The following is a 13,765-nucleotide window of genomic DNA, read 5'->3' on the forward strand; positions in this document are numbered from 1 at the left end:
TGGGGACAGAGGGGCGCGGAGCTTACCCGTAAGAAGGAAGGGAATCCCTGGCCATAGTATCCCACCGCAAAGTACTCCGGCTGTAACCTCAAGGAGCGCATGATGTTCTGGTAGAAGCCGGCTTGTTTATTCTAAGGACACAGAGAGGACAGTGGTTACACGGGCCGGGATGTGAACCTGTCACGTGGTCATCCGCCTGCTGCCACATTGCTGGTGTTAAAGGGTTATTTCCAAAAAAAAAAATGATTTCCTATACACAAAATAGGGAATAACTGGCTGATCTCTGGTGGTCCGACCACGGGACACCGAGCGACCTTGAGATGGGGGCTCTGGTAGAGCAGATGGCCTGCCAGGGATCGGCACGTGCAGCCCTCCGCTACGCCCGCTACACGGTGAATCCATTGGAGGTTCTAGATGTCGCTGCAGAGTTCCGTTCTCAGGGTTCTAGAGCCACAGGTTTGGGATCTCTAGGGGTCCCCATGGTTGGTTACCACGTGATCACCAAATTATCCCCTTTTTTTATAATAACCCTTTAATATGTGAGCAACTAGCCCTGTGCCAATGTGTCAGAGTCAAAGCTGAGTGCTTGCTACAATTACATCCAACCATGGCTTGATACACTGTAGAAACCCCCCTGACAAGAGAGAATTGTTCTTCTGTGATGTTTTTAGCTTAGACAGTTGACTACACTGGATATACTGCAGCAAACTCTCAGCTGTGAAAAGGATTAAAGGGGTTTATCTGATCAACTGATCACTCGAGTTTCGCCAAGTGATTGTAGCAGCAGTGATGTCGTATTAGCGGCCATTGAGAAGAATCTATCACAAAGGACGGCTCGAGTCCTCCAGAACAGAAGCCGCTTGTCTCCATTCTGGCTGGTCGTGAGCCTGCAGTGTCCGATTCCCTGGTTCCACAGCCCTGTTCTCGGATCACTCGGGGTCCCAGTGGTTGGACCACCAGCAATCAGAAAGTTATCCCCCTATTTTATGGATGGGGGACAACTCAATAGCTTGGGAATAGCCTCCTTTAAGGATTTTATCCTCTGGATGTAAATGTTACTATTCACTTTAAGTAAGCAGAAATATTAAAAAGAGATTAAGAGTTCTAAAACTTGTCATTTGGAAACGCAGTAATCACAAAAATAGGATATATATATATAAAGCTGAATGTGTGTGTGTGTGTGTACTGTGTGTCCGGGATTGGCATCTGCACCGTCGCAGCTACAGCCACAAAATTTTGCACAGTCACACGTCTGGACCCCGAGAGCGTCATAGGCTATGTTGTGAGGCGAAATTTTAACCCCGCGCGTTCCAATTCACAAAACAATTTTGCCCCCATCTACATAATGAGGAAAAAGTGAAAGGAAAAGTGTTGGAGGCAAATTGACAGCTGCCAGATGTAAACAAGGGGGACTTAAAGGGTGAGAGCGATGGCGCCAAAGAGTATATACCGTACAGTTGCTAAGGTGGGGCCCCGACATGGGATACTCACCACACACGGGGATATGAACACACACACAAAATGCGCCACACACTACCACGTGCTTGAACACATATACCACCCTCAGCACACATTTCACCACACATACACCAACCTCGCTACATAAAAGTTAAAACATAAAAGTCGCCGCTCAAAACTCGCCACATGCAAAACTAGGCTCATGCAAAACTTGCCACACGTGCAAAACTCACCTCATGGAAAACTCGCCACATGCAAAACTTGCACACGTGGAAAAATTGCCACATGCACAAAAGTTGCAACACATGCAAAAGTTGCCTCACACAAAACTTGCACTTACTCAAAACGCACCACACATAAAACTCGCCACGCGCAAAACTCGCCATGCGCAAAACTTGCTGCACACAACTTGCTACACTAACCTGTCACATGCAACTCGACACAAAAAGTTACTACACGCATGTCGCCACACAAAACTCATCTCACAACAGTTGCTACACGCATGTCCCCACTGCAACTCAACACACACAACTTGACAAACGAAACTCGCCCTAAAACACACACAAGTCTGGTATTATCCTTCAAAAATAAAAATCTGATTAATAAGCAGACAAACTACAAGAGCAACAACTGTACCATATAGGAAATACGGCAGCTGTCAGTCACATGACCTGTCTATTATGTGTATGTGTGAGCCAATATATACTGCCAGGGGGGAGGGCTTCCTGTTGGCTGGGGATTTATCAGGCTGCCAATTTAGCTTACAAATACTGACGTAAAAATACTGACCAAATAACGTGTGAACGAGGTCTAATACAGGAGGAGATGACATACAGGTACATACTATATACAGGGGAGATGACACACAGGTATATACTATATACAGGAGAGATGACACACAGGTATATACTATATACAGGAGGAGATGACACAGGTATATACTATATACAGGGGAGATGACACACACATATATACTATACACAGGGGAGATGACAGGTATATACTATATACAGGAGGAGATCACACACTGGTATATACTATATACAGGGGAGATGACATACAGGTACATACTATATACAGGAGAGATGACAGACAGGTACATACTATATACAGGAGGAGATGACACAGGTATATACTATATACAGGAGGAGATGACACACAGGTATATACTATATACAGGAGGAGATGACACACAGGTATATACTATATACAGGAGGAGATGACATACAGGTACATACTATATACAGGAGGAGATGACACACAGATATATACTATATACAGGAAGAGATGACACACGTATATACTATATACAGGAGGAGATGACACACAGGTATATACTATATACAGGAGGAGATGACACAGGTACATATTATATACAGGGGAGATGACACACGTATATTCTATATACAGGAGGAGATGACACACAGGTATATACTATATACAGGAGGAGATGACACGTACATATTATATACAGGGGAGATGACACACGTATATTCTATATACAGGAGGAGATGACACACAGGTATATACTATATACAGGAGGAGATGACACACAGGTATATACTATATACAGGAGGAGATGACACACAGGTATATACTATATACAGGAGGAGGTGACGTCCAGGTATATACTATATAAAAGAGGAGATGACACATAGGTATATAGAGGAGATGACATACAGCAGGTATATACTATATACAGGGGAGATGACATACAGGTATATACTATATACAGGAGATGACATACAGGTATATACTATATATAGGAGGAGATGACATACAAGTATATAGTATATACAGAAGAGATGACATACAGGTACATACTATACACAGGAGGAGATGACACATAGGTATATACAATATACAGGAGGAGATGACATACAGCAGGTATATACTATTTACAGGGGAGATGACATACAGGTATAAGCTATATACAGGAGATGATATACAGGTGTATACTATATATATATATATAAGGGAGATGACAAACATGTATATACTGAGGGGAAAATGAGAGGTGTGAGGTGAAAATGAGGGGTGTGAGAGAAAATGAAAATGAGAGTTGTGAGGTGAAAATGAGAGGTGTGAGGTGAAAATGAAAAGGTGTGAGTGCAAAATGAGAGGAGTGAGGGAAAATAGTGGAGTGATCGGAAAATGACAGATGTGAGGTCGAAATGACAAGTGTTAGGGGGGAATGAGAGGAGTGAGGGGGAAAATAAGAGGAGTGAGGGGGAAAATGAGAGGAGTGAGGGGGAAAATGAGAGGCGTAAGGGAGAAAATGAGAGGTGTGAGAGAGAAAATGAAAATGAGAGATGTGAGGGGGAAATTGAGAGGCGTGATGGGAAAATAAGAGAAGTGAGTTGCTATAACTATGCACAGATACTTACTATGCTCAGGCAACGCCGGGCTCATATATATATATATATATGTATATATGTATATATATATATATATATATATATATATATATATACAGTACAGACCAAGAGTTTGGGCACACATTCTCATTTAAAGATTTTTCTGTATTTTCCGGACTATGAAAATTGTACATTCACACTGAAGGCATCAAAACTATGAATTAACACATGTGGAATTATATACTCAACAAAAAAGTGTGAAACAACTGAAATTATGTCTTACTAGATGGTGGCCCGATTCTAACGTATCGAGTATTCTAGAATATGTAGGTAGTATATAGCACAGGCTACGTACTATATTGCACAGTGACGTAGTATATAACACAACCGACGTAGTATATAACATAGCTACATAGTATGTAGCAGAGCTACGTAGTATATAGGAGAGCTACATAGTATATAACACAGCCACGTAGTATATAACATAGCCACGTAGTGTATTGCACAGGTATGTAGTATATTGGTCAGCGACGTAGTATATAACACAGTCACGTAGTGTATTACACAGCATAACAGAGCCCACGCAGTATGTAACATAGCCCACGTAGTATATAGCAATGTGGGCACTATATACGTGGTTAAAAAAGACTTAAAATAAAAAATAAACATATACTCACCTTCCGAGGAAGCCCTTGTAGTCCTGTCACCTGTGTGCGGTGCACACGGCAGCTTCCGGTCCCAGGGTTGGATGAGCGCAGGACCTGTGATGACGTCGCAGTCACATGACCGTGACATCATGGAAGGTCCTTGTCGCATACCATCCTTGCCACCGGAACCTGCCGCTTGCATGGAGCGGTCACCGGAGTGTCGCGAGGAGCGGGAAAGGCGCCGGAGGGTGAGTATATGATGATTTTTTATTTTTTAAATTATTTTTAACATTAGATCTTTTTACTATTGAGGCTGCATAGGCAGCCTCAATAGTAAAAAAGTTGGTCACACAGGGTTAATAGCAGCGTTAATGGACTGCGTTACACCGTGGTCCATTAGCGCTGCCATTAACCCTGTGTGAGCACTTACTGGAGGGGAGTACGAAGTGGGCACTGACTGCAGGGAGGAAGGAGCGGCCATGTTGCCACTGGACTGCGCCCGTCGCTGATTGGTCGTGGCAATGGTCGTGGACGTTTTGCCACGACCAATCAGCGACTTGGATTCCATGACAGACAGAGGCCGCGACCAATGAATATCCGTGACAGAAAGACAGACAGACAGACGGAAGTGACCCTTAGACAATTATATAGTAGATACCTGTGTGTCATCTGCTCCTGTATATAGTATATACCTGTGTCATCTCCCCTGTATATAGTTTATACCTGTGTGTCATCTGCCCTGTATATAGTATGTACCTGTATGTCATCTCCCCTGTATCTAGTATATACCTGTATGTCATCTCCTCCTGTATGTAGTATATACCTGTATGTCATCTGCTCCTTTATATAGTATGTACCTAAGTGAGTTTTGCGTGTGGTGAGTTTTGCATGTGGCGAGTTTTGAGCGGTGACTTTTGTGCTTCGACTTTTATGTGGCGAGGTTGGTGTATGTGTGGTGAAATGTGTGCTAAGGGTGGTATATGCGTTCAAGCACGTGGTAGTTTGTGGTGCATTTTGTGTGTGTGTTCATATCCCCGTGTGTGGTGAGTATCCCATGTTAGGGCCCCACCTTAGCAACTGTACGGTATATACTCTTTGGCGCCATCACTCTCACTCTTTAAGTCCCCCTTGTTCACATCTGGCAGCTGTCAATTTGCCTCCAACACTTTTCCTTTCACATTTTCCCCATTATGTAGATAGGGGCAAAATTGTTTGGGGAATTGGAACGCGGGGTTAAAATTTCACCTCACAACATAGCCTATGACGCTCTCGGGGTCCAGACGTGTGACTGTGCAAAATTTTGTGGCTGTAGCTGCGACGGTGCAGATGCCAATCACGGACATACACACACACACATTCAGCTTTATATATTAGATGAATGGTTCAGTCTCTTTAAATGTCTGTCCGCATGTTACTAGTCAGGTGTGGGGCACCTGACTGGGGGTGGAGGGCATCTGAAGAGGGATGGAGGGCATCTGAAGGGGGATGTAGGGCATCTGAAGCAAGGGGCACCTAATAGGGGGTGAGGGGCACGCTCCATTGTGGTCATTACCAGCAGGACGCTGAGCGGCTCATAGTGGAAGATCTGGTTTTCGTACATCTCTATAAGCTCCTTGCTGCGTATGATCGCCTGTTCCCACATCTGTATCAGACAGGAGAGAAGCGTTACAAGCAGGGGCAGAGCAGCAGTGTATGTTATGGGTTTTAACACAGTCGGGAGGAGAATGACCCACCTTGCCCTTATCGAAGAAGGATATAATCTCCAGATACAGCCGTTCCTTCAGCTCCTGCTGGGTGTACACTGTGTAGCTGTCTCTCTGCAGCAGGTGAGGCGCGCATGGCTTATCAGACCACTAGGTGGCGACAAAGCAGCATGATTATTACCAGCGGCGCAGGTCAGGTGGTGGCACTGAGCGTGGAGCGCTCTCACCTGAAGCAGCTCGGCATGGAGGAGCAGGGTGTACGCCGCCTCCGTGTAGTTCTCCTTGCTGAGGTGCAGATCTCGCAGTTTGTACACGTACCTGCATAACAATGTAAACTATAGCATGGACTGTACAGCGGGGCCGCAGTATACACAGCACACATGTACCTGATGTAAATATCCTCCCTCTTCTTCTCTTTATAAAAGTTCTGTATGAGAGAAAAAGGAACATGTGTGACTAGGGAGCGGGCACCTAAGGGTTAAGTATAAACACGTACTAGTAATGACCATGGAGTAAGATTCCATTAACCTCTGAGGGAACCTGTCACCTGAATTTGGCGGGATCGGTTTTCGGTCATAAGGGCGGAGTTTTCGGGTGTTTCATTCACCCTTTCGTATTTTGCTGTGTTCCGGGACATAGTGCGCCGGCGCATGCGCACTAATGCTTTTTAGCTTTGCCCGCAGTTGGGCAAAGCATACTGCGCGTGCGCAAGGCAAGATTGCCTTGCGCAGGCGTGTACTACGGAGGACAGAGAATGAACTTCAATCCAATATTGTGGCCAGCATGCAGCCACCGGGTAACGAAAGGGTGAATCAAACACCCAACCCCCCCCCCCCCCCCCCCCCAATTGACCGAAAACCGGTCCCGCCAAATTCAGGTGACAGGTTTCCTTTAACTTCCTTATAACAAAAAAATGCTTCCTGGAGAAAAAAAAAGTATGCAAATGAGCTCTACTCCGGGAGGAAGTGGCTGTCCCTCTAGTAAGTCAATGTCATACCAGCAGGTTGACTGTGCAGCTCATGCGGTTCTCCTCGCTCTCGTCGTTGGCGATGGTGCGGTAATCCAGCAGGTTCTCCAGCAGGCTGCTCACCAGGACGGTGAACACTTCCCCAGAGCTGGAGAGATACTTGTGCTTCCTGCAGTGCTCCAACAAGCTGAGGACCAATGTCAGAAACGGTCAAGGAAGAAGAAGGAGCGCGCACGGGGTTACACACACACCGAAGGACCCGCAACCGGACACTCACAGCTTCTCCAGGAGCTCCTTGTACTGTTGGTCTCCTCGTCCTCCTTCCACCTCCTGGTCCAGACGTGTGATCAGCTCGTTCTCAAACTACAGGAGAAAGGCAAAAACGTGTTTATAATAATGGTGGTGGCTTATCTTCTCTGAGGTCAGACATATTACATTCGGAAATGCTCGTTTCTTACTTCCCCTGACATCATGTATTGGGAGACAGCCATCAAATTCTTTGCTTGTCCCAGCCAACTTTACTCTAAAGGCCACCTTAAAGGGGTTGTCCAGTATGTCCTCTCCTTGCCAGCCTAAATATCACCAATATTGGCTTTGGTGACAACCCTGCATAAAGAGTACGGTTTGCATAGTCTTTGGGACCTCATGTCTAGCTCTATCTACTCGTGGTGCCGGCACGGTCTACAGGGTAAGGGTCTCTTTATTCCATGTACGGAGGATCAATTTCTCATCTTAATATAATTTTCGTAATAAAATATCTAAGTACAGATCTAATAATGATACTAATGCATAAAAACCAGGGCCAACCCTAAAAGAGGGTCCTAGTACCTGGGAGCCCCCACACCTTGCCAGGCCATTCAATGGAAGGCCAAGAAAATATTATATACTAGATGGCAGCCCGATTCTAAAGAATCGGGAGTCTAGAATCCATATATACTTGAAATTCGGCAGGAGCTTGAAGAGCAACATCACTGGGCCCGTCTCCACGCAGTAGAAACTTGCTGTGAGGTAAAAATTCAAAAATCACACCAAAATGGCGGGCGGAGTGTGTCACAGTACGGCACGTTTCTGATTGGTCGCTCGCAGCAGGCGGCAACCAATCAGACACTGGACACTGTTGACATCACTTATCTCCGGACATTAGCTCCGGACATTAGCTCCGGACATTAGCTCCGGACATTAGCTCCGGACATTAGCTCCGCACATTAGCTCCGGACATTATCTCCGCACATTAGCTCCGGACATTATCTCCGCACATTAGCTCCGGACATTATCTCCGCACATTAGCTCCGGACATTAGCTCCGGACATTATCTCCGCACATTAGCTCCGGACATTATCTCCGGACATTAGCTCCGGACATTAGCTACGGACATTAGCTACGGACATTAGCTACGGACATTAGCTCCGGACATTAGCTACGGACAAAGCCACGGAAGTTGGCACAAATTGCAGGAAGTAGTATTCTAGGCAATTAATCTCCGCACATTAGCTCCGGACATTAGCTCCGGACATTATCTCCGCACATTAGCTCCGGACATTAGCTCCGCACATTAGCTCCGGACATTATCTCCGCACATTAGCTCCGGACATTAGCTCCGGACATTAGCTCCGGACAAAGCCACGGAAGTTGGCACAAATTGCAGGAAGTAGTATTCTAGGCAATTATATATTAGATTACAACACACATACATGTGTGTGTATATATATATATATATATATATATATATATATATATATATATATATATATTTATTGAGACCCCTGCAACTCTGTCAGATAATACTCAGTTTCTTCCTGAAAATGATTGCAAACACAAATTCTTTGGTATGATCTTCATTTAATTTCTCTTAAATGAAAAACCATAAAAGAGAATGAAGCAAAAATCAAAACATTGATCATTTCACACAAAGCTCCAAAAATGGGCCAGACAAAAGTATTGGCACCCTCAGCCTAATACTTGGTTGCACAACCTTTAGCCAAAATAACTGCGACCAACCGCTTCCGGTAACCATCAATGAGTTTCTTACAATGCTCTGCTAGAATTTTAGACCATTCTCCTTTGGCAAACTGCTCCAGGTCCCTGATATTTGAAGGGTGCCTTCTCCAAACTGCCATTTTTAGATCTCTCCACAGGTGTTCTATGGGATTCAGGTCTGGACTCATTGCTGGCCACCTTAGAAGTCTCCAGTGCTTACTCTCAAACCATTTTCTAGTGCTTTTTTGAAGTGTGTTTTGGGTCATTGTCCTGCTGGAAGACCCATACCATGACCTCTGAGGGAGACCCAGCTTTCTCACACTACATTATGCAGCAAAGCAACTCCAAAACATCAGGGAACCTCCGCCATGTTTGACTGTAGGGACCGTGTTCTTTTCTTTGAATGCCTCTTTTTTTCTCCTGTAAACTCTATGTTGATGCCTTTGCCCAAAAAGCTCTACTTTTGTCTCATCTGACCAGAGAACATTCTTCCAAAACGTTTTAGGCTTTTTCGGGTAAGCTTTGGCAAACTCCAGCCTGGCTTTTTTATGTCTCGGGGTAAGAAGTGGGGTATTCCGGGGTCTCCTACCATACAGTCCCTTTTCATTCAGACGCCGACGGATAGTACGGGTCGACACTGTTGTACCCTCGGACTGCAGGGCAGCTTGAACTTGTTTAGATGTTAGTCGAGGTTCTTTATCCAACATCCGCACAATCTTGCGTTGAAATCTCTTGTCACTTTTTCTTTTCCGTCCACATCTAGGGAGGTTAGCCACAGTGCCATGGGCTTTAACCCCTTAGTGACAGAGCCAATTTGGTACTTAATGACCAGGCCAATTTTTACAATTCTGACCACTGTCACTTTATGAGGTTATAACTCTGGAACGCTTCAACGGATCCCGCTGATTCTGAGATTGTTTTTTCGTGACATATTGCACTTCATGTTAGTGGTAACATTTCTTCGATATTACTTGCGTTTATTTATTAAAAAAACGGAAATATGGCGAAAATTTTGAAATTTTCAAACTTTGAATTTTTATGCCCTTACATCAGAGAGATATGTCACACAAAATGGTCAATAAATAACATTTCCCATATGTCTACTTTACATCAGCACAATTTTGGAAAAAAAAAAAAAATTATTAGGGAGTTATAAGGGTTAAAATTTGACCAGCAATTTCTTATTTTTACAGCAAAATTTACAAAACCATTTTTTTTAGGGACCACCTCACATTTGAAGTCAGTTTGAGGGGTCTATGTAGCAGAAAATGCCCAAAATTGACACCATTCTAAAAACTGCACCCCTCAAGGTGCGCAAAACCACATTCAAGAAGTTTATTAACCCTTCAGTTGCTGCACAGGAACTGAAGCAATGTGGAAGGAAAAAATGAACATTTTACTTTTTTTCACAAATATTTTACTTCAGAATCAATTTTTTTTATTTTCACATGTGTAAAAAAAGAAAATGAACCACATCATTTGTTGTGCAATTTGTCCGGAGAATGCCGATACCCCATATGTGGGAGGGACCACTATTTGGGTGCACAGTAGAGCTCAGGAGGGAAGGAGCGCCATTTGGCTTTTTCAACATAGAATTCCCTGGAATTGAGATTGGACGCCATGTCGCGTTTGGAGAGCCCCTGATGTGCCTAAACAGTGGAAACCCCCCACAAGTGACACCATTTTGGAAACTAGACCCCCTAAGGAACTTATCTAGGTGTGTGGTCAACACTTTGAACCCCCAAGTGCTTCACACAAGTTTATAACGTAGAGCCGAAAAAATTAAAAATCATTTTTTTTTCACAAAAATGATCTTTTCACCCCCAATTTTTTATTTTCCCAAGGGTAGCAAGACAAAATAGACCCCAAAAGTTGTTGTGCAATTTGTCCTGAGTATGTCGATACCCCGTATGTGGGGGTAAACCTCTGTTTGGGTGCACAGTAGAGCTCAGAAGGGAAGGAGCGCCATTTGACTTTTTCAACATAGAATTCTCTGGAATTGAGATCGGACACCATGTCGCGTTTGGAGAGCCCCTGATGTGCCTAAACAGTGGAAACCCCCCACAAGTGACACCATTTTGGAAACTAGACCCCCTAAGGAACTTATCTAGGTGTGTGGTCAACACTTTGAACCCCCAAGTGCTTCACACAAGTTTATAACGTAGAGCCGAAAAAATTAAAAATAATTTTTTTTTCACAAATATGATCTTTTCACCCCCAATTTTTTATTTTCCCAAGGGTAGCAAGACAAAATAGACCCCAAAAGTTGTTGTGCAATTTGTCCTGAGTATGTCGATACCCCGTATGTGGGGGTAAACCTCTGTTTGGGCGCACTGCGGAGCTTGGAAGGGAAGGCGCGCCGTTTGACTTTTTAATCTCTTAATTGTGAGAGCGGACGTCATTTTGGGTTTGTAGATGTGCCTAACAGCAGAAACCCCCCACAACTGACCCCGTTTTGGAAACTACACCCCTCAAAGATTTTAATCAGGGGTATATTGAGCAATTTGAACCCACATGTATGACACAGAGTTTGATAACATTAGGTTGTCATATTGAAAAAATTCATTTTTTTCCACGAGAATCTTGTTTTAGACCTGAATGTCTCGATTTTTCAGAAATAACATCAAAAAGTGGACCCCACAATTCGTTACCCACTTTATTATGAGTGCAGCAATATCCCATATGTAGTAAAAAAGTTCTGTTTGGACAAATGGCAGGGCTTGGACAGAAAGGGGCACAATGTGACAAATTTGGCTTTATTTGAAATTGAAGATCCAGGACCCATTCAAAGCTTCTAGAGACATTGAGCAAAAAAGAAAATCCTTCCAGGAATTATTACTCACAGAGGGAGGCATGCTCCTAAAACACAATGGCTGACTATAAAATTGGTCTTGCTAACAAAACAGTTGTCCCGCATTTGCGTATATTGTAGCAGGAAGAATAAACTGTACTGGAATGAAGGGCAAAATGTGTAGGAAAATGCAGCCAACAATGTGGCAAAGCGGAGTTTGTTCCAAAGATGAAAGAACACCATCAGGGCTAGAATGGCAGACACTTTCAGAGACTGGTCGTACAACGTCCTTTTAGCTCCATCAATCCCTATATGAGAGACGAATGTGCCAATAGACGTGGTACACCATAGCAAGCTCCCACCCGCCAAGGTCAGAACCGCTATATGCACAAAACAACCAGTTCTCTATAGAAAGTATTGTCTGGTACCAGAGGTTCGGCAAGAACCATAAAGTAAAGCCCATAGTGTATAAGTACGGAACTTCCTCATTTTTTAGAAATCCTACAATAAAATGATCATGCCCGTATCATCAACATAAATATAAGTAATATAAATGGAAGCCAAAGTTTTGTGTAGCAAGACAGTTATAAAAACAGTCAAAGTTAGATAAATGGTCAAAAATGTTTGAGTAATAAAGTCCTAGAATTCATTTTCAGATAATCTCACTTTTCAAGATCATTTCTGGGGTCCACATTCTAACGCTTATTGACATAGGTACGTGGACGAGAATTTGTTGGAATAGTAGTTTGGTATGGGATTGATCGAGTCGTAGAATTTTCAGATGACCTGACTTTGCAAGAACATTTGTGGGGTCCACACTCTAGAGCGTACAGACGTGGGTACGTGGATGAGAATTTGTTGGGATAGTAGTTTGGTATGGGATTGATCAAATTCTGGAATTAATTGTGAAATGGGGTAAAATGGGATCTACTAATTAAAATATTTATCAATTGTTCCAAATTGTACTACTGGGGCCACTAAGCAGAAAATAAAAATGATTGAAAAAAAAACAAACTAATAATTGTAGGTGGTGTGGTAGGTCTCAAAACAGGGGGAGATACAAAGGCCTGGTTGGGATGGGCATGTGGGGCAATAGAATCGGGAATCACTCCGCCTGCCATGCTTTCTGCAAACTCGGCACCTTTTTTGAGGATACCTTTGTGTGGGAGTGACAGGGACAGGGTGAGGAAAATGGCGTTCTGACAGTCTCCGGGAATCCTCAGAGTCGAAGGCTTCCCCCGGTGCCATGGACTCAAATATGAGGCTCTCTACTACTTTTTCCTGAAAGTGCAGGAAAGTTAGTGGTCCTTGAGATTTTTTGTATAGGACAAAACTGTTGTAGGTGGCAGTCTGAATTAGATAGATTCCCACCTTTTTATACCACGCCCTGGTCTTCCTCTTGACCAGGTATGGTTGCAGAACCTGGTCTGACAGGTCTACGCCACCCATATGGTTGTTATAATCTGTGACGCAGACAGGTTTTTCTTTGTCCCTGGTGGCACCCCTCTCTCTGACCGTCACAGTAGTGTCCGTATGCAGTGTGGAAAGCATATAGACGTCCTTCCTGTCTTTCCACTTCACTGCAAGTAGTTGGTCGCTTGCAAGTGAAAATGACGCCCCCCTCTCCAAACGTCTGGACACCAACTGTGACGGAAACCCCACTCTGTTTTTCCTCACTGTCCCACAGGCCCCTGTACTTGCAGCATGGAGGGATTTGTATAGGGGGATACTCGTGTAATAATTATCTGTGTACACGTGGTACCCTTGATTGAGAAAGGGCGTCATTAGCTCCCAGACAATTTTGCCTGGGATACCAATTGTCTGGGGGCAGTTTGGGGGGTTTATTTGGCGGTCCCTACCTTCGT

The 13,765-nt window shown here is 44.0% G+C and overlaps 1 protein-coding gene across 2 annotated transcripts in view; it reads right to left on the reverse strand.

The window, feature by feature from the left end:
* DOCK5 (dedicator of cytokinesis 5) overlaps positions 1-13,765 on the reverse strand; it is a 130,955-nt gene that overhangs the window by 8,326 nt on the left and 108,864 nt on the right. For both annotated transcript variants that reach the window (XM_069767028.1, XM_069767030.1), the window contains 7 exons: positions 7,410-7,495; positions 7,163-7,319; positions 6,552-6,592; positions 6,393-6,483; positions 6,196-6,315; positions 6,015-6,104; positions 27-131 (listed from right to left, as the gene is read on the reverse strand). In XM_069767028.1, the coding sequence (XP_069623129.1) occupies positions 27-131; positions 6,015-6,104; positions 6,196-6,315; positions 6,393-6,483; positions 6,552-6,592; positions 7,163-7,319; positions 7,410-7,495 (690 nt within the window). The remainder of the gene's footprint in view (positions 1-26; positions 132-6,014; positions 6,105-6,195; positions 6,316-6,392; positions 6,484-6,551; positions 6,593-7,162; positions 7,320-7,409; positions 7,496-13,765) is intronic.

This window comes from Ranitomeya imitator, chromosome 4 (assembly GCF_032444005.1).
Source record: "Ranitomeya imitator isolate aRanImi1 chromosome 4, aRanImi1.pri, whole genome shotgun sequence".
Lineage (NCBI taxonomy): Eukaryota > Metazoa > Chordata > Amphibia > Anura > Dendrobatidae > Ranitomeya > Ranitomeya imitator.